Source organism: Glycine max, chromosome 10 (assembly GCF_000004515.6).
Source record: "Glycine max cultivar Williams 82 chromosome 10, Glycine_max_v4.0, whole genome shotgun sequence".
In the NCBI taxonomy this organism is placed as follows: Eukaryota; Viridiplantae; Streptophyta; class Magnoliopsida; order Fabales; family Fabaceae; genus Glycine; species Glycine max.
The window spans coordinates 8,834,777-8,861,446 of NC_038246.2; the positions used below are offsets into that span (position 1 = coordinate 8,834,777).

Sequence of the window (26,670 nt, forward strand, 5' to 3'; positions counted from 1 at the left end):
GTGAATTTGAAACTCGTGCATACACATGGGTTACTTGATTTAGGGACTTCAAAGATTGATGTTTTTGTGAATTTAAAACCTGTGCATACACATAGATCACTTGATTAAGGAAAATTGATGTTCAGGCAAAACAATTCTTTCATATGACAAAATTAACAAACTATATTAAGATGAATCTCATAAGACTCAAACATAATAAACAAAATAAATGTTTAAAACTAAAAGGGTTAAAAAGTAAAAAGAAAGTGTAATTAAATTGAGAATTGAAATTTCAAATAAGTCAAATAGCTTTTTTTTTATATAAATATATGACGACATGTCAATTATAATATAAATTACTTCATATTTACATTTGTCAGGTCACATAACAATTGTTAATTTACACTTAAACACTTGAATTTCAAACTTCAATAATGACCACACTATTTCCTCTAATTACCTGCAATAAGAGAGAAAAATTATCAATTTCAAATCCATGTTCGTGTTCTATTAACTGCAGTGTCTTAACAACTTAAATTTAAAAGACAATGCAAAAGAATAGGTCTCACCACCATTCCTATGAGATTTTTCTCATTGTCATTTACTTCACCACCAATAAAAATTCAAGTGAAAAATTAGAGGAACACTAATGTCTCAAAATCTCGTGAAAAAACATGAAACAAACAATAATAACTAAATAATAATGATAACACATAATAATAATAATAATAATAATAATAATAATAATAATAATAATAATAATAATAATAATAATATAATTAATTAATTACAAAAAGAGAAAGTAAGGAAAATTCTACTTTTCATTGCACTACCGACGTGATTTGTCTCCCGTGTGAATCTCAGCATTAAAGTTGGTAGAGTATTTTCAATTACAATAAATAAGAAATTCAGAGTATAATTTGTTTTCACTCATAAATATAAAGAGAAATAACTAAAATACACAGAAAATCAGAAATATATTATGTACATAAAAATGCAGGAAGCAATCAGCAAGATAAAAGTAGAAACATTATTAATTAACTGAAAAAGAAAAAGGTGACTAACCCTTTATTCTTTTTATATAAAAATTTTCAAACCCCACCAGAAAAAGAAAAACTACTTGACATATCCTATTTTATACATCCAGTTTACCAAAACATGGGTTTTCAATTTAATTATAACTCATTAAGTATCGTAATCAAGTGACACAGACACCCTCTTGATGATTTTATTTTCATCCGGAAAAGGGAAAACTACATTGCAATATGAAACTCTCTTTCACTCTCAAGATCAAACTAACTTATATATGATCAATACAACATATATTGTAAAATAGCAATTATATATAATATTTTGTTTATTTCTTATTTCGCTGATCTTACTACTACACCCTTCATCCACAATTTCTATAATTTGGCCAAAGGTGACGCACGGTAGACAGCAAGTTATCAAACCTGCATTATTGATGATTACGAATTAATCATTGAATCATGTAAGAAATTAATTTTAATTTTTTATTGAATTGTACCGTACTAATTATGTAGCAAAAAAAATGTACAACTTAGGAGCCAGAGATGATGTTTCTATTTCGTCAATGTCTCGGGGCTACATATATTATATTATATCGATCATATAAATAGATATAGATATAGATTTTACATGTCTTGGGGTCTTCTCCACAGCCACAGAATTTTCCCTTGTCAATATATTTATACCTACCCAACAAATTGGATAATTATTCTTAAAGAAAGAAATGAAAGAAAAGAAGCACTGTTAATTAATGAAATAAGACAAAATGAAAGGTTGTTAGAGAAAAGAATATATATAGACAACAATAGGATATTGTAAAGTGGCTAGAAAAACGGCCCATTCTTATTCTCTGACATTAAGCCAAATAGATATTAAATAATGCATGTGAATGTGAAATGCAGGAAAAATAGCATGTTTGATAAAATTCTTACTTTCTTTCCCACCCATTATTTTTTATTGATCAAACTATAAACTGGTTGTGTGTTTCAAGCTGTTTATTTTTTATTATCTTGTTAGAAAATTAGACTAAGGTTTAAAATCAATCGAACTATGACTAATTTTTTTTTTTATTAATGCAATCTGTTTTCAAAATATTACATGAGACATTTATATTGAAGCTAGAGAAATTAAATGATTGTTATGATTCTATTCCTTCATTCTCTTGTTCTCCAAAAGAGGGACAACGGCGAGTATGATTCTGAGTCATCATAGACTTCACACTCTTCCTTTGCTTGCTCTTGGCTTTTCCCCCAAATAACAGCATAAAAACCAATAACCGTTATGGCTGCTCCAAGCACACTGTACATAAACAAAACCATACTTACATAATTGTATTCCTTCTAAGATTAAAATATTTTTAAGTTGCATTCACACACATGCAAACAAAAGGTCCCCCTTTCATAATTGTAGTCCTTAGACTAAAGTATTTTTTAAATTGCATTCATTCACACGAAAACAAAATGCTCTCATTAATAAAATCATAAGTCCATAAGTGGACACACCTCCAATTTTTCTTATGATTGAGACATGAAAGAAACATATGTTGGTAAATATTTGTGTTTTAATTTAAAATTTATAAATATATATTAATTCTATTTTATAAAATAAAATATTTATTTTAGATTTTCTTAAGATTTTGTTTTAATGAGTCAACTAGTTTGTTATGTTTGTTGTGACAACTATAGGTTAGTTTTCCAACGGTCATATTTTGTTGTTGCAAAATGCCTATATATATCTATTTCCTCTTTTCTAAAAAATAATACAGAGCAATGTCGTCTGGTTTCTTTCTCCCAAAAAAAAAATTATCTCTTTCTTTTTCCTATAAAAAACTTATTTTTATGAGAGCAAGAGCATTGGTGTTCAGAAGGTTCGGGGATCCTTTCGTTGCACACGATCAGAACCAACGGGTTGTCGTATCTTGGAAGAGGAGCGCAATCAAATTTTCCTACCAGTGCAGTGGGGCATTTTCTCTCTAAGGATAGCGTTTACGCGCTTCAACCCAGGCTATATCTTTTTCCCCCTAATTTATTTTTTCCTTGTGCTTATTGTATGTTATAATGCATTATTCATGTGCTATCAATTAAATTTATTTGCTACTGTTATTTTGTTATTTAATTCAAGATTCTGCATCCTCTTTGTATTTATTTTTCTTTCATTTTTTATTTTATTTTTCTATCAGTCTTAGAGAGAAAAAGTGTTTTAGAGAGAAAATGTTTTATACTTTCTTCTTGCATAGTCTTTTCTGCAGTAGCATGATGTTGTATCAAAATATCTATAATGGATATGACTGAGTTCCTTTCTAGTAAGCATGAAAAATTAATGGATGAAATCACAATGCATTATGTTCCATTAAAAATGTTTTTATTATATTATTTATTTCCTGAAATTTTAAATTAGTATGAGATTGTTGAAAAATATTTTCTTTGTCAATTGTATTTTTGTTTAAGATAAAATGCTTTTAGAATTAGTTTATGTGAAAAACTAAAAACATCTCACTACTTTCATTCCTACCTTAGAAAGTTATCTTTTACTTGGTCAAATGATCCTGTGAACACAAGTCTTTAAAATCAGGACGTTTTTTGTTTGGTTTTTTAATTTCTATTGTTTAACGTTATTATTATTACTGCAAGTATTTTGTTGCTACATGTTGACTGATTGTCTCTTTATTTATAACTCATTGATAAAAGATAAGCCTGTGAAAATATAACACACAAAAATAATAAAATAAACACTTTGGTGAAACTTTATATTTTGCATGTCGTATTCTTAAAAGAGTACCTTATAAACAAAAGAAAAATCTTTATGAGCTATGGAGAAAAAGAGAACCAAATCTGAAATATCTTAAAGTGTGGGGGTGTCTAGTAAAGGTTAATATCCCTATTAATAAGAAAAGGAAAATTGAAAAAAAATATATTAATTATATTTTGTTGGATATTTTTTACATAATACTATGTATAGATTCTTAGTTATTAATTCAGAAGTATCTGAAATTTCTAATGGTATTATTATGGAGTCTAGAGATGTGACTTTCTTTGAAAATATTTTTTCTTGAAAAATAAATTGTTAAATCTTTGTATGGTTTGAAACAAGCTCCAAAGCATTGACACAAAAGTTTGATTAAGTTATTCTTTTGTATGATTTTCAAATTAATGATAGTGATAAATGTGTGTATGTGAAACAATTTAATAATAATGAACGTGTCATTTTATGTTTGTATCTGGATAACATATTGATATTTGGTAGTAAATGAAATTCATAAATGATGTGAAGTTTTTCTTGTCTAGAAATTTTGATATGAAAGACCTTGGTTGTGTTGATGTGATTTTGGGTATTAAACTTATAAAGAAAAATGATGACATGACTTTTACCCAATCTTATTATGTTGAAAAGCTATTGAAGAAGTTTAATTATTTTGATGTGTAACATGCTTTCACTCCTTATGACTCATCCATCAAGTTAAAAAAAATTGAGTAAAGGAATTTCTTCACATAAATATTCTCAAAGTATCGGTTCTTTGTTGTATTTGACAAACTTCTTTAGGCCTGTCTGATATTGCACATGCAGTTGGTAGATTGGAAAGTAATTGAGGGATTTAGTGATACAAAATTGAAGTTCTGATTTTGATGAAATAAAAATGATAAGTGGTTATGTCTTTGCTTTAGCTAGTTGTGAAAATCTACTAGACAAATTATTATTTCACATGAAAGCAAAAATTATTGCTTTAAATACTGCTACTAGTGAGACCGAATTTCTTAAAATATATTATGTGATTTGTCATTGATGAATAAGTCTATACCTCCAATTCCAATGCATTGTGATAATCAAATTGCTATATCTAAAGGGACTAGCAAAATTTTAATGAAAAAAAGAAGACACTTAAGAGTGAGACATAAGTCTATAAGAAATTTGATTTCTCATGGTGTCATTTCTCTTGACTTTGTCAGGTCAGAAAATAATATTGTGGATCTGCTTACAAAAAGATTGACATGTCAACAAGTATTTGAGTCGTCGAGGGGAATGAGATTAAAGCCCATTATTTAGTTACAACAATGGACACCCGTCTTCGTGTGATTGGTGATCCCATGAATGGAGTTCAACAGGTAACAACGAAATTGTTTGTTGATTAATGTACACCAAAATGAAATTTGACGGAGCTGTTCCATTTCTCATTCCTATGACGAGGTGTATTATAAATTGTGGCAATATTAAGGTTGAGGTATTTATATATGTGTATTTTTGGTAAAAAAAATAAAATACCTCTTAATGAATCCGATGACAATTGTTGTAGGGGTGGGGGTCACAACCCACTCTTTGAGGATTCACCTAGTGAGTGTGGTGGTGGGGCCGCCACTGTGAGATATGGGCTAATCTCTAAGTGACGCTCACAAAACAAGATACAAGCGCAAGGTCGTGTAACGCGCTACCACTTATTAGAACCTAATTGAACGCCAATATTGTAGGGGTTGTGTACTAAAGTCCGGTTAAAGAATATGTAGTTCAAGACAATCAAGTCACTACATTTTTCTCGGATGGAAGTTCATAAACACTAGGTATAAGGCTCAAACCCGGAAGGTTCCTTATACCGAAATACAATATCACATGCTCTCTCTCTTATGTTTTTATACAAATTATCTTTTAGAAAATATATTTTAAAATTTTAAATTAAGTGGGAGAATGTTGGTAAATATTTGTGTTTTAATTTAAAATTTATAAATATATATTAATTCTATTTTATAAATAAAATATTTATTTTAGATTTTCTTAAGATTTTGTTTTAATGAGTCAACTAGTTTGTTATGTTTGTTGTGACAACTGTAGGTTGGTTTTCCAACGGTCATATTTTGTTGTTGCAAAATGCCTATATATATCTATTTTCTCTTTTCTAAAAAACAATACAGAAAAAAAAATATCTCTTTCTTTTTCCTATAAAAAACTTATTTTTATGAGAGCAAGAGCATTGGTGTTCAGAAGGTTCGGGGATTCTTTCGCTGCACACGATCAGAACCAACGGGTTGTCGTATCTTGGGAGAGGAGCGCAATCAAATTTTCCTACCAGTGCAGTTGGGCGTTTTCTCTCTAAGGATAGCGTTTACGCGCTTCAACCCAGGCTATATCTTTTTCCCCCTAATTTATTTTTTCCTTATGCTTATTGTATGTTATAATGTATTATTCATGTGCTATCAATTAAATTTATTTTGCTACTGTTATTTTGTTATTTAATTCAAGACTCTGCATCTTCTTCGTATTTATTTTTCTTTCATTTTTTATTTTATTTTTCTAACAACATATACCTTCCAAGATAGATAGAGCCACCAAGAAAGCCAATTCCCATGATGACTGCAAAGATGATTCCAATTGGCTTGAACATTGCAACATAGAGAGGGCCCTTCTTGCTCATGACCCATATATGAACAATAATTCGAAGGGATACACCAAAAATTGCCTACCTTCAGAAGCAGATCAAGTTAATCGAAATTCAGAGCAAGAAATAAAAGACTCATGCTGATATAGGAAATAGTATCACTATTTATTCTTACTTGCAATGCAATAGCTATCAAATTCACATCAAATCCTAATCTCAAAGCTTTTGGATCCGTTACCGAAATCAGTCAAGGTGGGATAGATAGAAAAAAGAAGTGGCAACCTTATTGTCTCCTGCATTAAAAACAAAAAAAAGAAAAGAAAAAAGAAGCAAGTGAAACAATGGAACAATTTTGAAACATAAAGAAATTAGTTAATTGCTGGTAATTTTAATTAAAAAAAAATATCACCTTTGAAATCTTACATATGTTGGTAGCATCTATTATATCTTACTGTATATGTTGTATATGTTCTCGTATAAGGCTCAGAGATACCCGAGACGCAAAGCAACAAAGATCTTTATGGATTCCATCAGCCATCCTCTAACGTGAAAGAAATCGTGCAGAACCAATATATCCAACTAAAAACATGGAAGAATGTGCAGAACCTATATATCAAAATGAATAAAGAAGAAGAAGAAAAATATAGCAGCAATACAAATAAATCAATGATATAAACAGTGTTTGAGTAGATGACATAAACTATACAGGAATGAGAACCGAATGAGGACCAATCCATTTACAGAATTTACACATACTAATCTAAAAGCTATAATTGTTTGAAAGGTGTAGTGAGAAAATTCCTTGCTCTTTAACTAAGGCAAAAATTTCACAGCATCATTCGACCTTGTTTTCAAACTGAAAGACTAATTTAAGCACTTACAAACACAAACCAAATTACACATCAATTTTTTGTCGGATAAGAGGTAAATTATATATCTAAGTTTAAATTTGTGTGCAAACTTATGGGTATTAATTACTATCTATCTAAAAATTCAATTGTATAAATATTATCAGCAATGCTATGTAGCACGAAAGTTTTATGCACAAACACTATAAGAAAACAAAAGCTGAAATGTGATTGGTTGAGTTTAGATGAACAATTTTGTAATCAAATCCTTTGACACAAATTAACGGTGGTGAGCAGTGGTAAAACATTTCGTGCTAGAACGAATTCGTGCTGATAAACATTTTCCAAAATGTTATATAGTGAGATATAATGGAACTTTGGAAATTAATGATAGCAAGCTAAGATTTAGCGAAACTTACCATGGCAGAGAGAGGTGAGAAATACATAACAATGTTTAAGCCTGCTCCCATAACACCAACAACACCACCACGAGCTTCTCTTTGCAATGCTAATTGAGTAGTAACTACTGCTACTGTCGAAATTGCCACATCCAAAATCACAGCCAAAATGAGAGTTCTACCCTGAAATCAAATTCAAATTAATTTATCACCACTTAACAATAAACTGGATTTTGTAAGGTGAATTAATTAGAAATTGGCTTATATAGTTATAATATAATTAATTCATTAATATAGTACATATTGATTTTCTTTGCTAATAAAACTAAGAATATTAATAATTAACATTTGTTGTAAAAAAAAAAGAAATATATACTACATACCCTTGTCACTTTTGGAGCATATATGAGAAATAGAATAACATAGATTGTCTCCACCACAATGCCAAAGCCATCGACAGTAGCCACGAGGTACTCTCTAGCCTTTATGATTCCATAGTAAGTCCATAAGGAGCAATTAAGCAATGTGCAAATGTAAGGAAAGACTTGAGAAATCTTTCGTAGATCCGTGCTTCTTTATTTTCCAAAATGTAGGTCTGCATCCTTTTGTTTAATTTATGTATCATCCAGTAGCAATAAATATGAGATATATTATAATCTAGAATGCAAATTAAGCAATGAAAACAATATTAGTTGATAGACTATTTACTAATAAACAAAAATTTGTATTTTGAATATTTGTTTATTATCACCTACATGATGTGCTGGCGCTTCCAAATGATAGAATAAGTGTGGAAGTTTCTGGTGGGGTCGAACCAGAGATAGAACATGTATTTGAAGACAGGGATAAATCATGTTCTTCCATGAATAATCAATGCTAAAACAACCTAAAAGAAGAAGAAAAAACATACACATATACAAAAAAGTCTACAGTATCACTGTATTAGCTCATATGAAGAAGGAAAGAAACTAATAATTTGAATTAGTCTATTTTTCTTATAGTAAAAGCAAGGTAAATGAGTATACAAAAAAAAAAAAGATAAGAAACATGATAATAGCACAAAACAATTTTTTAATTCGGAAAAAAATAGAAAATATATTGGAATATGGACAAAATTTAAATACACTAAAAGTATTATTCTGTGATCAGAATTAGAGTTTTACTTCACTAATCTAATCGGTGTGTTGACATTTATTACGAACCTATATTACCCAAATTATCCAGGTAAAACTGTAATTTAGATTAAAAAATAATATTGATGGGTCATCAACTACATGTGAAAAGCCATTATTACGGATCCAATGGCTGCTATTGAAAAATGTTCAACCATTTGATCTTATATTATATGGATTTATATGGCCCAAAACTCTGTTTTCATAATATAATTTTAATTTTATCATACAAAGTGTCAGTAAGTCCCAACATTCAATTTTGTGAGACATGTCACAATAGAAATTTTCACAAACACTTCATATGCACAATTTTTCATATCAATCAACATAACAATCATATATATCAAATGTTACCATTGCGTCATTTATTGTCCGTGCCTGTGAAAAGAACACTGCTGCTATTGTTGATTCCTCTCACCACAAAAAACAACATAAAGTTATAAAGTCAGCAACACAATAAATAAAAACATCAATAAACCTTGTTATTAGAATCACAAAAGTTAAAATGAAAAGAAAAAAAAGATGGATGATAATCACCACATACCTACAACTTCTCGGTTTTGCACGAAAGAGGAAAACTTGAAAACATCAGAGGTAGAAAGTGTCAGTAAGTCCCAACATTCAATTTTGTGAGACATGTCACAATAGAAATTTTCACAAACACTTCATATGCACAATTTTTCATATCAAACAACATAACAATCATATGTATCAAACATTATTGTTGCGTCATTTACTGTGCGTGCCTGTGAAAAGAACACTGCTGCTATTGTTGATTCCTCTCACCACAAAAAACAACATAAAGTTATAAAGTCAGCAACACAATAAATAAAAACATCAAAAAACCTTGTTATTAGAATCACAAAAGTTAAAATGAAAAGAAAAAAAAAAGGATGATAATCACCACATACCTACAACTTCTCAGTTTTGCACGAAAGTGGAAAACTTGAAAACATCAGAGGTAGAAAGAACATAGATTGAAGAAGAGGAACATTACCATCTTCTACGAAGGTTGTGAGGGGCGAGTGGGAGAGAAATAGAAGTGTGAAGATGGAGACCCATTTCATATTCTCTCTATCTTCTCTCACTCTCTCTGATACATGCAAGGTTCTTTGTTTGTGAGGAGCACACAAAAATGGCAAAAAATAATTTTAAAAAAATGAAAATCCCTAAACCTTAAACACAAAAAAAGAGCAAACCCATCCATTTCTGAAACGAAACCTGATTTGTAGGCAAGGAAAAATCCCTTTTTTCCTTCAAAATAAAGAGGCAAAAAAGCAAGATCCATGTCCAACACATGCAAACACATAAACAACTTACAAATTACAACACCAGAGAGACACAAACAAAAAACCCAAAAGAAACGGTTAAAATTTCTGAAAACAAAAAAGGAAAAAATGAGATGAAATGGCTAAAGAGAGAAATAAAACAAAATTCTAAAACTTCTTCAGAACACAGAAAAAAAAATAGAAACGTCCACGGAGAGAGTGAGAAAGAGAAAGTGAGTTTAGATGGAAAGATAAAATAATTTTGGGGGAAAAAAAGTGTACACGCGTCCGAAAATGCTCAGGCTTTGTGTAAAGAAGAGATGAAGGTGGCAAAAAAAAAAGGCAACACAACAGGCAGGTGGCACCAAACAAACCAACAGGTGGAGGGGCATAAATGACCAAAAAATCAAAAAATTGGACAGCTGTCAAGCTCTCAGCTATGGGTATTTTAGTATTTTCCACATACTTCAATTTTAGTATATAGATATTGGTGATTTTAATAAGGACAAGACTTTATTATTCTCATTTTTGAATAAAAATGACTGGAAGACAAAAGTATCATCAGTTTGTCCACTCACGAGCACTGAATGAGAAAATAGACAGCGGAGTTTGAATTTTGCTTCCAATTAATAGAGTCGATCTTTTTTTATAAGGTAAATATTTTCTAGGATTTTGGTTAAAGAAAAAAAAGAAAAAAATATTAGAATTCATAAAATTATGTTGTTTATAATTTTTTTACACTCTTTTGTGATTTTCATAACAAATATTTTTTTTAATTTTAGTTTATTAATTAATGAATGCTTTAAGAATACAGATTTTTTTTAATCAATACCTAAAGACACTAGTAAAAGGTTAAATTTTAAAACTTTGTGCATTCTACGTAAACCCTTGTCACTAAGCCGGATCAAGTGGTCTACCTATTCATAGACTTCATCATAGGTATTTATAAAAATAATTCACAACTAAAATTAATTTATTCATAAGTTAAAGTTACTATTTAGAGAAGTCGAAATCATTTAGGTTTTTCAAAAAAAAAAAATTAAACTGTTTGAATGCAAGTGTGATATGAAGTTCCATATGTAAAAATAGGCAAGTGAGAATGACTCCCAAACCTAATACCTTAATAAGGTTTTAGATTAAAGTACAATGTCAAGTTTACTTATGTGATTTATTTGTGTCTCATTGGTGAAGATCTAATTTGTGTTTTACTCTTCTTGGATTCCCAACAAGTGATATTAGAGTCGATGGTTTGATCAGATAACCAGCTCGAACAAGTATAATGGAATTGATAGTGAATCCAGGTATAGAGATTCATTGCATCAAAAGTCTTCCCACAAGCCTAGCAACCAAAATATGATTGTGCTAAAATTTATTTTGTTGCACATTTGGGCTCATTCTATAGCCACTATAAAATCCAATTTGCGAGAGCCATTAGGAGAAATAGGGGTGTTTGTCGCTTGGTTTGATTCAATTTTTCATCAAAAAATCACTCAAATTAAACTTAAAAAATACATGTGGTTCGGTTATGTTTGATTTTCATTTAAAATAAAATCAAAATCAAACCAAACGAATATTTTGCAATTTGATTCTATTCGGTTGAAGTTTTCACTAAAATTATTTCATTATAATTTATATACTTTCTTTGCATCTTTTAAATTAAATTACATTAAAAATTATTAATAAAATCTATGAAACTTATTAATAAGTTAAATCTTCTATAGTAAAAATATGTCAAATTTGTATCCATTTTAAACCAAACATATCTTAAAAATATGTTTGAAAAAGAAAGTAATATACATTGTATAAGTTAGTTTCGTATATATAACATTAAAAAATATTATGAAACTCAAGTAGTATACATATAAAACCGCAAACCAAACCAAACCATTGGTTTGAGAAAAATATTATCCAAACAAATCCAAAAAGAATAGATTTGATTTGGTTTTCCATTTTTTGAGCGGTTTTTATATTTCTATTTTGGATCGATTTGAATTTGAACACCCTTACTCTGAATACGTTGGGAGATGACTTCTCATTACACTTTTCACCCATTTTCTCTTAAAAATTCTCCAACACTCACCATCATTGAGGAATCAAACCTTGGGAGAGAATATTGACAAATCAACGGAATCATCGTCATTCATCACCATTTCTAACTCTCGTCTCATTTTTTATCATGTTTTGCTAATCCCCTTATCATTAGGGTTAAATGATCTTATCAGAATTTTTTGAAATTGTAACTAAGCCAAGTCAACATATGTGTTAGGCAACACATTAGGTACCACATCATCATCTAGTGTCACATCAGTGAAATTTATTAAATATTTAATGAAAATTGATAAAAGGACCAAAATCACACAATTATGATACCCACAAAATCCAATTTGCACAATTATAACCTATAGGACCAAAATATTACCATTGCGATAGTTGGAAGATCAAAAGTGAAATTAAGTCTATATTAAAACCTTATTTTATTTGTAAAATATTTTAAAAGTTATTTTGTTATAAATTATTATATTTTTTTTAAAAAAATAAGGATATAAAATAAATAAATTCCACAAGAATAATAAAATGTATTAAATGCTTACATTCTAGATTAATGTTGATGGTAGAAATGAGTCCAAGTCAACTATATAAGAATTGATTTGGTTTGAAGATCGACTTGAGTTTGATATGCATCTTACTTAATTTTTAGCTCGAACTTAATTCGATTAAAGCTCAAAATAACTTTGTTTAGTTTGATAGATCCATTTGATTTAAAATTATGATTATGTTACATATTTTTATTTATTTATCTCATACAAAAACAAAATTAATGTGAAATTAATTAAAAATGAGAAGACAAATATATATTATGGGTTAGTTCATCGACCAAATTTAACGAATTAATTAAATGTAGTAATAAAGCAAGAAAGTATAAGCATATTTCAAATATAACAAATATAAATTAGTTAAAGACTATTTTTTTATAAACTTCTTAATAAGTATTTATAGAAGAAGAAAATAAGAATATAAAATGAATTAAGTTTTTCTCATAAATTAAAATTAAATTATATATAAGTCAAAAGCTTTTAAAATTCAATGTGGTTGTTCGAGTTGAATTGAGTTTAATTTTTTTAAGCAAGGTTTTTTTTTTAAGTTTTATTAATGAAAAAATGTGATTAGAAAAAGAGACATTAATAAAGGAAATAATCAATTAAGTTTCTTATCAGAGATTAATCATCAAGAAAGTTAATAAAAATAATCCTAACAGTAATATGGTAAAAAAAACAGTTTTTAAAAAGTTAAATGAGAGAAGTTCAATAAAAATTAAGTTCATATGTTAATTTTAATTTATAAAGAAAGTTTATTTATTTATTTATCACCACCTACAACTACTTATTATATAAAAAAAAATCAAAACATAAAATTGTTGAAGTGTATATATATCTTTTAGTGTGTGGTGTGCAACAATTCATTGAAGAGAAAACATAGTTATGATGGTGAACCACTATCCTTTGTTAACCAAATTGTTTTTTTTAATTTAAATTGTTTTTCTTTCTTTGATACATGTCTAACAAGGATAATCATTGGTCACCGGCATTCAAACCGGGCATGCTCGTTGTCCGTGGTCCCATTCCCACATTACTAGGAAAGGGAAACACTGAGATGCTGTTGTGGGTCATTATCATCCATCATCACGAACTTCTTTTTTTGGCAAAACCACTCACAATGAAACTAAGCTACACTCTCTCATAGTTAGTTTTCCTTTCATTACTAAAAAAAAAAAGGTTGTGTTATTTATAGTGATCCTTGTCTATAATAAACTTTGAGTTTTCATCTCAGCATGTCGATATAAATACACACAAGTTACTAAAATAAAACTTTCATTGTAATTATAGTAATATATTACAAAGACTCAAAGTATTGGATTAAACCTATGTATATCTTTTTAAACATTTTTAATATTATTTTTAACTCAAATTAAAATATTAATCTTTCATGCAAATATTTATCACTCAAATTACAAAATTGAAAAAGTACTATACTTGATGTAAATACGCACTTAAATTTGAATTTAATTTCTATATCTTATTTATTAATATAAAATTATACTATGAAATAATTTAAAATTATATTAAATATAAATTATAAAGTAGTACTAAAAATTAGTAAACTTATTGTTATTCATAATAAAAAAAATTAATTACTTGTTGTTTGATCACAGTTTAACCAATAGGAATATTTTTTTTGTAATTGTTGTTTTATTTCCAAAAAATATATATATTCAATTAATAGAAGAAATCATTTCTTTTATATCATTCAGAAAGATTTGATTTTATAATTATCCATGAGACTATGTGACTAACGTATTAAAATTATAAGATTTCCTTGGTAGTTGAAATGAGAGAAAAAAACTTAAGTTTAAATTTCTCTCATGAATAAAAACTAACCAATTAATCAGTAACAATGATTGATAAAAAAAAAATTGTAATTGGTATTCTCGTGCTAAATTGATAATTTTTTATGGTTCATATAATCATATTTCTTATTGACTTCATCTATGTAGTAATCAGATTAATTAGGTTTTTGAAATGAAAGCGTAAGAACTCAACAGTGGTGCATTCCTTCTTGATGAATTTTAGTGGAACCTATTGAGTTCTTAATAATTATAATCTTTTTATTCATATAAATTACGACAATTAATTTATAGGTGTTATTTGTATTTTTTTTCAATAAAACTAAAATTTCATTTCAAAAAAATTGCTTACATTTAAAACTTATACAAATTACTGAACTAAAACTTCAATTTTTTTTTAAAAAATAAAACAGTGTAAACAACACCTACAAAATTATATACAAATTCTGTCCTAATTCATAAACCAGTATTCTTTTTCCCGTTGAACTACCAGTCCAATTTTTACAACATTCCTTTCATTACACCAAATTATAAATTCAATTTTTTTTCTACTAAAAAAACTTAAAGTGCCGCACCGCAATAATAACACCCACATTTCCGAGGAAAAAAAAAACATCGTTTTCTGTCCAACTATCCATCTGCCACCTTTAAACCTCACCAGCAAACTCCATACAAGGCAGGCCATCTATCCACCTTCTCTTTCCCCTTTTTCATTTTTCTTTTTCTTTTCCGATTTCTCTTAAAAAAACCACCATTTCCCATTTCACCCTTTTGTTTTTTTTTTCTTCCGTTTCGGGAGGAAGGAAACAAACGACAAAGCCCCAAGAACCACCACCGCTCGCACAAAAGCAACAACAACGTTGTCGTGCTGTTTGTATTTATATTTTTTTATTATTTTCTTTTAGGTACGAAGATGATGGGTCTGAGCAAGCTCGGAACCGCGATAATGACTATAACGGCCGTTACTCTGGTGGCCCTGTTCGCGGAGATCGTGTACGTGCTGTGGCAACGCCGTCAGAGGCTCCGTCCGCGTGTGCGCGTGGAGCCGCAAGAGGCTTCGCTCCAGTGTTCTTCTACCTCGTCTTCTCCGAGTAACGATGATGACGTGGAGCTCGAACTCGAACAGCACGTGATGAAGTGGCAGCAGTGTCTTAACGGTAACGGTCCCTCCAGGATGCTGTTCACGATCAAAGAGGAAGAGAGAGAAGAGGTTGAGTCCGATAACGGTAACGGTTTGTCCGAGGAGTGTAAGAAAAGTGCGCGTGCGTGTTTGGATAATGAGCGCGTGGCGGTGGTAGACGAGGTTGTGGTCGCGGTTGAGGAGTTGTTGTTGCTGGACGAAACGACGACGCCGTTTTCGACGCCGTGTGCTTCGCCTCCGTACTACACACCCTACGCTTCGCCGAGTCGTGAAGAGTGTCGTAAAGATTCAAACGACGGTAATGGATGAGTCGTTTTACACTGTTACTATCACCTACACTCCTATTCCTATGTAATGAAAAGGTATTGCTATTAACATTGAAATTTTAGAATGTTAAGATTGTGTTAGATTTAGATTAAATTAGATTATATTAGACTTAGATTTTTGGATCAGGAATGAATTAATGGATCCAATGCTTGGAAGAGGAAGGGAAAGTTTGTGCAAAATAGGAAATTAAAGTGCTTACTACTACTACTACTACTGAAGTGTGTTTGAATTTCGGGGTCATCATTGATTAATATTATTACCAGCAGCAGTCATTATTTTTCAACAAATTCAAAGCAACTCGTAGGAGAGGAGAGAACCGTGGATGTTAAAATTTTTTACTACTACCATATTATTTTCTCTGTAAATTAAATGCGTGCGGACTTAGCCGTTTAGTACGTTCTTCATTTTTTTTTTTCTGATTCATTTAATTATAGGCTTTATTACATTTTTAATTCTCCTGTATCGCTTGAGATTTTGGTTGTTATGGTTTTAATTACGTAGTAGTTTGAATCCTTCAATTTTGTTTTCTCTTTTTTTAACTGGTGGAGTACATTTTTTAGCTGATACATCTCAAATATTGGGTGAAATTAAGGTACCAGCATTTGATTATAAATAGGATAAAATTTGAAAGACCCAAGTGAGATATTTAAAATATAAGAGCATCTATATCGGAAGATCCTATATTAAGATTTAGATCACTTTTGAGTGAATTTCATATTATCACGTAAAATTAAAGATTTTTTTTTTTGAGATACTAGATAAATTTTAATAAATCTCACATTATACCCTTAAATATTTTATTTCTCTTTCTCATCACCTCTCATATTTTCCAATCTTCTTCTCTCCGTGGCACCCACGCACTTCTACTCTCCTTCAACTTCCATTCTTTTCCCAAATCACTCTGCTTCTCTTACGCCTCCTCCTCTGCTTCTTCTTCTTCTGTTGCTGCCGCCGCCCTCCTCCTGCATCGGCCCCACCCTCCTCCGTAGCCTCTCCATCTCCTACTCTTCCCTTTCCCTTTCCTCTCCGCCCCACCTTCCTTCTCTGCCCTCCCACTATGTTTCAGATCTACTCAGGGAGACCAGATCTTGCCGGTGGAGCCATCGCCGACGAGGGCCACCGCGTCTACCTCCGCCATGCCTCCCTGTTGTTGTTCTTGGTTGGTTCTTCTGTTGTTCTGTTTCCTTCTTCCCCCTCTCCGTTCTTCTCCCTCATTGTTGATCTATTTGTTGGTTCCTCAGAATGCCGTTAGGGAGAGAGATTAGGAAATGTTTTTTTTTTTTAAATATGCAAATCTTCAGGGTTTTCCAGAAGAACCGATCTACATCACGAAGACCTTGATTGTTGCTCTAGTGCTAGATCTTCACATTTTGAGATGTTGAACCTAAGATCCTTTGCCAAGAATCAACGTTAAAGTTGCCCTAAGAAAACCAAAATTAACAATCACTATATGAGGAATAAAACTGCAACTATTTCTTTTATCTGTGCCACTATTTTGCTGAATTTTGAGTTAAAAGTGACACCAATGAACGGTCACGTCCTTCGTGCTTTTTCTTTCTCTCTCGATCCATTCCTTGCACTTTAGCATCAGACACTTTTATCTTTTCCTTCTTTTGGTTTTTGTTTTTAGTTTAAAACTTTTTTTTTTTTTTTACTTTTGTTTTAAACGACATCTGTTTTCGATTTAAAGGATCGGGGTTAATGCTTTCCAATAGCTGCGAGTAATTGGGCCTCACCCTCATCCTTTATGGGCTTCTTAACCCTGATTTTTAAGGTATCGCTGTTGGCACTTTCAGTTTTGTTAATGGCACTAGCCACGTAAGTGTACTTTAGTCATATCCCAAAATTGTCCCCTAATAAATTGCAAAAAAGGTGAAAAAAGTATACAATGAAAGTATTTTTTTCACCCCCTTAATTATATAACAAAAACATGATTTTGTTGTACATGGGAGGTAACACAAAGGTAATGTGTATATGTTGTGTTATTTGATTTCACCTCAATTAATGGAATTATGATTTTTTTTAAATGTGTTTTTTAAAAGTTAACTTTAATGTTTTATATTATGATTTAACAATTATGTTTATGATGGTCTGGCAACAATGTCCTTGTAGAACTCGATGCAATTTAATCTATCTATTTTTTTTCTAGTGTAAAATTGATCGTTGTTGATAATTGACTTACGAGCATATAATACAAGATGATAATAAATATGATTGATCTAAGAGATCTTAACGCATTGCATTGAATCTTTCACTTTATTAGATTGAAGATGAAGAAAGTAATTGTCATTATGTATTATAATGATGTGATATTAACTTCTAAGGAATTATTATTTAAATGTCCTAATGATCCTAAATTGGTAAAAATTAAGGATCCTCATAATTTAGTTATTCTCACAACTATAGCCCCAACAAATTAATAACTAGATTACATATAACTATTATAATCATAATTATAACCAATTTTGTATAACCCTAGTTGGATATAACTTGTTATTATTCTTAAAGACGGGTTATATAACCGGTGATTATATAACCAATTATAGTTATATAAACAGTTATTTAACTAATTTCTGTATCAAATTAAATCAATACTTTTATCTTTAATTAATTATCTAAATCAAAATTTATTAAATTCACAATATCAGCAGCAACATTTATTATTAAAGGGTGTTTTTCATTGTATGTTCACACAATTTAAACTACTTAAAAAGAGTAAATAATCAACATTTTTATGTAACTATTCATTTTTTTTATGCTTTCAATATAATAGACATTTTCAATAAATTTTATTTTAACTTTTTATTATATCACGGTACACACATAATAAAATAAAAAAAGAGACTTATAATAATTTTTATATGTTTCAATAAATTTTTATTAATATTAAAGGCGTGCTAATAAGAATTTGTTACTTATAATAATTTGTTTATGCACTGGTTTCATATTATTTGTACTACGATCTAATCCACAATTCACAAAAAAATTTCCTTATGACTTGATATTAAGCAAAAGAAGGATTATGCAAGTATGCACCCACACAATTGTTGTCCTTTCATGTTTACTGCATAAGACTGCAAATAAACAGACAAGGATATTCAATTTTCAAAGGCACAACTGACAACACGCTCATGCAGTTAATAACAAGTTAAACAATATATATGCAAGTGAGAGCATAGGTGCACACAACACACCGGTCCATCCTATAAGTACATTTAATCACAAAATGTAACATACTTAACAAGTAAACAATAATTATTTTCCAAATTCTTCTTTTCTTGAGGCCCATATGAGTTTATTGTATAAAAAACATAAAACTCAGAATCCATATTTGCAGGCACCAAGTGCACTGTAACTAAGCAACGTAGGCACCTGTAAGGGCTCACTTCTTAACAGCATTTCAACAAACAGATATGGGCCTCTCTCTTGGTCAAATTTGACCAATGAAGGGGAAGAACTTCCACATTTTCTGTTGTTGAAGTTGAAACTTGTCCTGCATTATGGCATAGCTTTGAATGAGCTAGCATAGAACTTGTCCCATTATCGTACTTGATTGAGCTTTGACAATGGTTACATTTAGCTCTCTTATTTTCTGATTTAGAGTCTATAGTGAAGTGATCCCAAACTAGAACGCTTTTTTCTTTTAGTGTAAGGTATTAACTCATTAGCGGAGGCAGCAGGTGGAAGGGTCAAACACTCAGCCTCCATGAAGCTAGAAAATCATCATGATCAACTATTTTGACTATCTGTTTGCATAAAAAATTAGGATATAAAAATCAGTATGTAGTACATAACAAGGGGATGCACTAAAAGAGCATAACAGTTTTATTTTTAGACTTCTTTTATGTTAAATAACAATATTTGAGAGACACCCACATTTGGAGAAAATAGTTAAAATTTGTAGTAGACATGCCATAATACAAATACACTGTAGCCATTAAGCAAATGTGTTGAATATGTAAACGGAAGTACAGGAAATGCTGAAAAAGTCAGACTAGTTTTATAAGAAAAATACATGTCAATTGATATTTGGTGAAGTTACATATTCAGATTAGCACCCTTGATCCTTCTTGTCATGCATTCATTCATTAGAAAGTAAGTTCAAAAAGCTCCATGACCTTTTAAAACGCAGTCGACAGTACCAAGGATCTATTGTATATAGCCATGCATCAAAGTAATCCACTCAATCCTATCAACCAGAAACAATCCAAATAAATACCAACACGCGGTTTTTTTTAACTTTAAACAAAGAAAATGAATAAATGATAGAACAGAAATGAAAATATCAAATCAATCAAATTAGCAATTAGCCAAACAAAGCTAGAGGCAGAAGGAGGAAATCGAATAAAATAGCAATCAATGTTATCTACTTATCACAACTATTGCCACTTCATTATTCTACAATGTGGGACTAAGTCACTTATTTCAACATTGGGCATTGAGTAACTTTCCGATTCATATTGCCTGTCTCAAATCACTATGAAGAGAGATAACCACTCCATCTAGACATATTGCACTTAATCAAATACTACTGAACGGGGAAGCACAGACACGGCTCCAAATAGCGGTGTTTTTATTTCTGACACATCATGATACGGATACGTACCAGACACATGTTGACAAGCATTCAGCGTAACCAACTTTTTTTATTAAAAACCTTCAACACTATTCTGGACATCGTAAGCCAACACACACAACACGATTTGTTATTTTTTTCAAAATCATATTTTTTTAAATCTTAAAAGATAAAATATTAGATTCTAAATTATAATAATAGATTAGATTTTTTATTATTTGCTCTTCACACTTCCTCTTCATGTCATTTACGTTTCCTATTTTTCTTAAAATCTTAAAGATAAAACATTATATTTTAAATTATAATAACATATTAGAGTTTAGATTAAATCAAATTAGAATAACAACATTTCATCTTTACATCAGTCTTATCACTACTTCATTCACGTACGTCTTCACTGGTTCCCTCGTTCATATCTAGTCGTTACTACTTTGAATTTGTTGTTGTCGTCGTTTGTTCAACTTATGACCTTCATAGCATTTATGATTGCTAACTCTGACTTGTTGTTTGTTGCGTTTGTGGCTGCTAACCTCTGACTTATTGTTTTGGCTTTGGCTGGGTGCATTGTAACTTTGTAAGGTTTACACCTCTGAAACCTCTTCTTTACTTTTCAATTTTTATAATTTTTTCTTCATCTTTCGTAGGCTCATAAGAATTTTTAGTTTAATATTTTTTTCTTTACTTTCTTACCTACTAATACATTTAATACTTTCTGGTTTTTAATTTTATATCCTATTTTGCTAATAGTTTTTAAATATAACAGCTAATCATTCATAGTTTTTTGTTTTTAAATTGGTCATTGTGTTCTTATTTATTTTATTTTATTATATTGATTAATTATATATATGAGTACTTCTAATCAAGTTAAAGAACAATGTGATGACACCAAACCTTTATGGAATTATGTTTCAAAGATTAAAGGTCTAAGTGTAGACGATGAAAATTTTGAAGTTAGATGCAGTTTCTGTGAAATAGTTTTTAATGGGTCTTACACTGGAGTAAGGGCACACTTGTTAAAAATTATAGGAAGAGAAGTTAGAAGTTGTCAGAAGATAACTCCTTCAAGGCTTGCGAAACTTACAAAGATGCATAATGAGGCTGCATTAAGAATAGAGAGGCCAAAAAAAAAATTGTCTTTTTATCTTTGGTGTCTAACCAAGAGACAACCAATGTTGATCCAAAAAAGAGAAAGACTCTTGAAGGTTCTTTTAATATGCAAGCTAGAGAGATCTTTAATTATGAAATTGCCAAAATGTTTTATTATTCAGGACTACCATTTTATTTAGCAAGGAATCCTCACTATAGAAAGACATTCTCTTTTGCTGCCAACAATAATTGTATATTTAGGTATCAACCTCCAGGTTACAATAAGTTGAGAACTACCTTATTTGCAAATGAAAGAAGACATGTAGAGAACCTATTACAACCAATAAAAAATACATGGAAAGAAAAAGGTGTGAGCATTGTAAATGATGGGTGGAGTGATCCTCAGAGAATACCTCTTATCAATTTCATGGTTGTGATTGAGAGTGGACCGATGTTTTTAAAGGCCTTAAATTGTTCTGTTGAGGTAAAAGATAGGGATTTCATAGCTGAATAAGTGAGGGATGTAATTATGGAGGTTGGTCACTAGAATGTAGTACAAATTGTTAACGATAATGACGTGTATGTAAGGCAGCAGGTTTGATCATAGAGGCTGAGTTTCCTTCCATCTATTGGACTCCTTGTGTTATGCACACCTTAAATCTTGCATTGAAAAATATATGTGCAGCCAAGAACACAAAAAAAATAATGAGGTTTATGAAGAATGTTGTCGGATCACACATATTACCGACGATGCCATGTATGTTAGAAATTTTATCATGGGTTATTCTATGAGACTATCAATGTTCAATTCATTCAACACATTGATTGAAGTTGCTAGCTCTTGCTCCCATAAGATTTGCTTCCACCATAGTGATGCTAAAGAGGTTTAAACATTTGAAAAAAGGATTTCAAGAGATAGTTATTAGTGAGCAATGGTCTTCTTATAAGGAAGATGATATTAACAAGGAAAAATTTGTGAAAGAGACAATTTTGGATGACATTTGGTGGGACAAGGTTGATTGTATACTTTCTTTCACTACTCCTATCTATGATGTTCTTAGAAAAACAGTTACAGATGCAGCTTGTCTTCATTTGGTGTATGAAATGTGGGACTCAATGATTGAAAATGTGAAGAAGGTCATATATCGACATAAAAGAATGTGAGAGGGTGAAGAATCTACCTTTGATAAGGTAGTACATAAAATATTAATTGACCATTGGACTAACAATAACTCACCTCTTCATTGTTTAGCTCATTCTTTAAACCCAAGGTGATACATTATATTCTTTCATTTGTAAAGTCTATTTTTTCCATACGTTTCTATGTTATATTAATTTATAATCATTTTTTTATTATAGATATTATAGTCATGAATGACTAAGTGAAGATTCAAATAAAATTCTTCAACTCCAATATGGATAACTTACTCATGAAAGACTGAAATGCTTTTAAAGGTATTTTGATGATAATAGTGAAAGAAGGCAAGTGAATGTAGAGTTTGCAAACTTTTCTAGTAGAAGAAAAGATTTTGATGATATTGACTCTTTAAGGGATAGAAGTCTAATGGAGGTAAAATTTTGGTGGCTAGTTCATGATGCTCATGCACCAACACTTCAAAAGATTAATCTTAAGTTACTAGAGCAACCTTGTTCACCATCATGCTATGAAAGAAACTAGAGTACTTACTCTTTCATTCATTCAATCAAAAGAAACAAGATGACACCTCATCGGTAGAGGATCAAGTATTTGTTCATAGTAATCTTCGTTTTCTTTCAAGAAATTCCCTACAATATCATCAAGAAGAAATTAAAATATGGGACATTGCACAAGATGAGTTTGGATGACTTGATAAGAATGAAATTCTTAAAGTCGTTAATTTATCCCTTGATGAACCAGGATTAGAAGTTGTCATTTTCAATGATGATAATCACGAAGGAAGAAGAATAACTTAGATAGATTAAGATTAATAGTTTTTTATTTATCTTTTCAATTATGATTTATCTTTGTACTTTTTAAGGTGAGGTTCTTTATTAAATATATTAACAAGTTTGTTTTTAGATTATTTTTTAAAGAGACAAAATTTTTGTTTTTGTGAAATTTTCTTTTGAATGATAATAATCTTACTTAATATAATGCGTGTCACAACATCAATGTCCAGTGTTGGTATGAGAATCCGTACTTCATTGCTACTAAGCATAACCACTTCATCTAGACATATTGCACTTAAGTTAGATACTTACTCACAGGCTCACGGCTGAATATGAAACACAATTTATAGATATGCAAAACAACACCCATGCCAAACACAAGACATAATTATTATCAAAAGTGTAATAGTATGAAGAGGTTACCTTCAATGTCAAGTACACCTTAATAATGTGAGAAGTCAAGTAAATCTACAAGGCAATATTTTCTCAGGTTTAGGTTATGTTTTGCTTTATCCTATTTGGGTTTGGTTTTGCCCCCATGGCTTTTGTTTCCTTTTTTCTTTTTAATGAATTTGGTCCTTTGGGCATCATGGACAACACAAGTGAACTAAAGATGAACAATACAACATCTGAATTTTTGGTTGCTAGGAAAACTATGAGTCAACTTTTTGTCAAGCTTATCTTTTCTCTCTCGCTCCGAATCTCTCAGTTAAGCATGATCAAAGTGGTGTTCCAAGAAACTAAATTGTTTTGGTTATTTTTTACTATTCACGATTCATCTTCCTATTCTCGACGATTGGTATCATTGATTTTTTTAGTAGATTAAGGAGAAAAAATAAACAAAAAAAAAATTATTAGTTTGGCCAAAGATTCATTCTATATTGGTGGGGCTTTGCAAAGATTCACAGGGTGTCTTTCATAACTTTACCTATCTTGGCGGTGTGATTTGGATTGTTCATTCTTTCAATAAAGATTCAGATCACTTAATTAAAGGATACTATCATTTATATCAATAGTTATTAATTTATTAAACTCTAGTTAAATACGCAAATTTGTTACCCAAAGTATCATGATTGTATAAATTTATTCCTTTCAAAATCACTTTGGCGTGTTCATATCGCAACTCAAATGTCACATTTCACATTAAAATCCATTAAAAATTAATGTAACAACTTAATTTGAACATTTTAAAAAAATAAATTTCAAAATTTTAAGCAATAAAAAATAGATAAAATCAAAATTACACATAGTATCAAAAGTAAAATTAACGCTACATATATATATTAAAAAGAAATTCATAACATATATATCAAAAGTAAAATTAACGTTTCAATCAGGGAACAAATGTCATCAAGATATACACCACCTAACAAAAATCAACAATAAAGCAAGAAATTTCGCAAGGAATATAAAAAAAAAAAAAAGAAGCCCGGGATAATGAATCTAATGGATCCACCACTTTTTCCCGTAATCCCAATCGCACTCAGTGGGTTGAAACGCAGCGTCCGGAGAGGTTGTTGCGTTACGCGATTTCAGTGGCACGTGCAACGCACACCGAATCTTGGGCTTCAAACTCCCACTCTTGAACAGCAAGAACTTGAACCGAACCGTCATGAAGAGCTTCAAATCTATGGTGTAAACCCCAGAACCCTTTTCCTTGTCAAACTCCGAAACCTGGACCTTGGCGAGTGGAGTCACGCGCTGGCCCTTGAAAATGGGACTCACGAAGGTGGTGTTCTTGTGGTGCTGGTAGAAAGAACCCAATGTCAGGTTCCCGAACAAAACATCCTCGTACAGCGCGAGCGCTTCGATTTGATCGTAGTAGACGCCGACCCTGCGGTTCGGGTTGCGGATCGACACGTTGAGAGTGAGGTCATAGTGGAGAGTGTTGTTGGTGGTGTAGTCGAAGCGCGTGAGGGAGGCGTCTGTGACGTGGAATTTGATCACGTTGGGGCGCACGATAAACCAGAACAGAAAAGCGAGAACTGCCAGGATTATGATGATTGTGGTCAGGATCTTGCAGATTAGGCCGAGGATGCAGTCGAAGATGCAGCCACAGAAGCAGCTCAGGCAGCCGCAGCAGCAGCCGTCGCGGCCGCCGCCGCCGTGGGAGGGACGGTGGTAGGATTTCGGCGGGGGAACGGCGGGGCCGTAGTAGGCGCCGTTTAGATGGGACATTGTTGCGAGCTGGTTTGTTTCAAAATTTGGGAACGTTGAGGTTAATAAATGTGTGAGAGAGAGAGAGAGAGAGAGAGGGTAACTTTTTTTTTTGAAGGGAAGTTTCTTTGTGCTGAGTACAGTGAAACGTGGTGAGTGGAGTGTGGGTTTATATTAGTGAGGAAGAGTGCGTAGCGTGAATGGGTGATACTATGATAGTGATGCAGACCACGAAGTTCAAACGGAAAATGAAATTACTTTTTTGTTCTGTTGGCTTTAAGGAGAGAAATAGAATACAGAAAAATAGAATAAATAATTTAAAAATGGTGAAATAAAGTAAAAATGAAGATATAAGTTTTGTTGTTTGGTTTAAGAAAAATAGGGTAGAAATAATATTTGTGTCCAAAAAATTTATTTTTCTTTATTTATTAAAAAAACAAAGAAAATCTATAATTTTTTCTTATAAAATTGAACTTTTGGAAAAAAAAAATTAATTTTAATAAGAGATGTTCATAAGTAAAGTTTATTGGTCAATCTAAATTGACTAAACCAACCAAAATAAGATGGACTGGATAATTTTTGTGTCAAACTCAAACCAACTTATTCAAATCGATTGAGTTTTAGATTGAGTCACACAGGTTTTAATATCAAAATCAATTGATCCATAATTTGTATTAAATTATTATTTATATAATATATATTTTTAAATAAAAAACAATTACTATTATTATAAGACTTAGTAACTAAAAGTGAGATTGACTCTTTTTTTCTCAATTCTCACAATTCTCCTCAATAACTCTTATGAAATTAGAATTTCAACTCTCATCTTCTTTTCACTACACCTCACTTGGTTGCAATTGGTAACCTGCAACCACACCTCAAACTTGGAAACACACTAAAATAGCATGACAAAGGTTAATAAAAAATTTAGTTATAAAATATTGGATTTTAAATGTATCAACATACAAATTTAAATGTTTAAACTCGTTAACTCAA

General features: G+C 30.8%; 2 protein-coding genes and 1 pseudogene across 2 annotated transcripts; 1 reads left to right on the plus strand and 2 right to left on the minus strand.

Moving 5' to 3' along the window:
- Positions 1-6,427: 6,427 nt before the first annotated feature.
- LOC100814648 (bidirectional sugar transporter SWEET17-like) lies at positions 6,428-9,426 on the minus strand (annotated as a pseudogene).
- Positions 9,427-15,064: 5,638 nt separating this feature from the next.
- LOC102666352 (uncharacterized) lies at positions 15,065-16,198 on the plus strand. Its single transcript, XM_006588802.4, has one exon. The coding sequence runs from the start codon at positions 15,372-15,374 to the stop codon at positions 15,906-15,908; it is 537 nt and encodes a 178-aa protein (XP_006588865.1). The 5' UTR covers positions 15,065-15,371; the 3' UTR covers positions 15,909-16,198.
- An 8,573-nt stretch (positions 16,199-24,771) lies between these two features.
- Positions 24,772-25,857, minus strand: LOC100815702 (NDR1/HIN1-like protein 10). Its single transcript, XM_003537055.5, has one exon. The coding sequence runs from the start codon at positions 25,693-25,695 to the stop codon at positions 24,961-24,963; it is 735 nt and encodes a 244-aa protein (XP_003537103.1). The 5' UTR covers positions 25,696-25,857; the 3' UTR covers positions 24,772-24,960.
- Between the last annotated feature and the right edge of the window lie 813 nt (positions 25,858-26,670).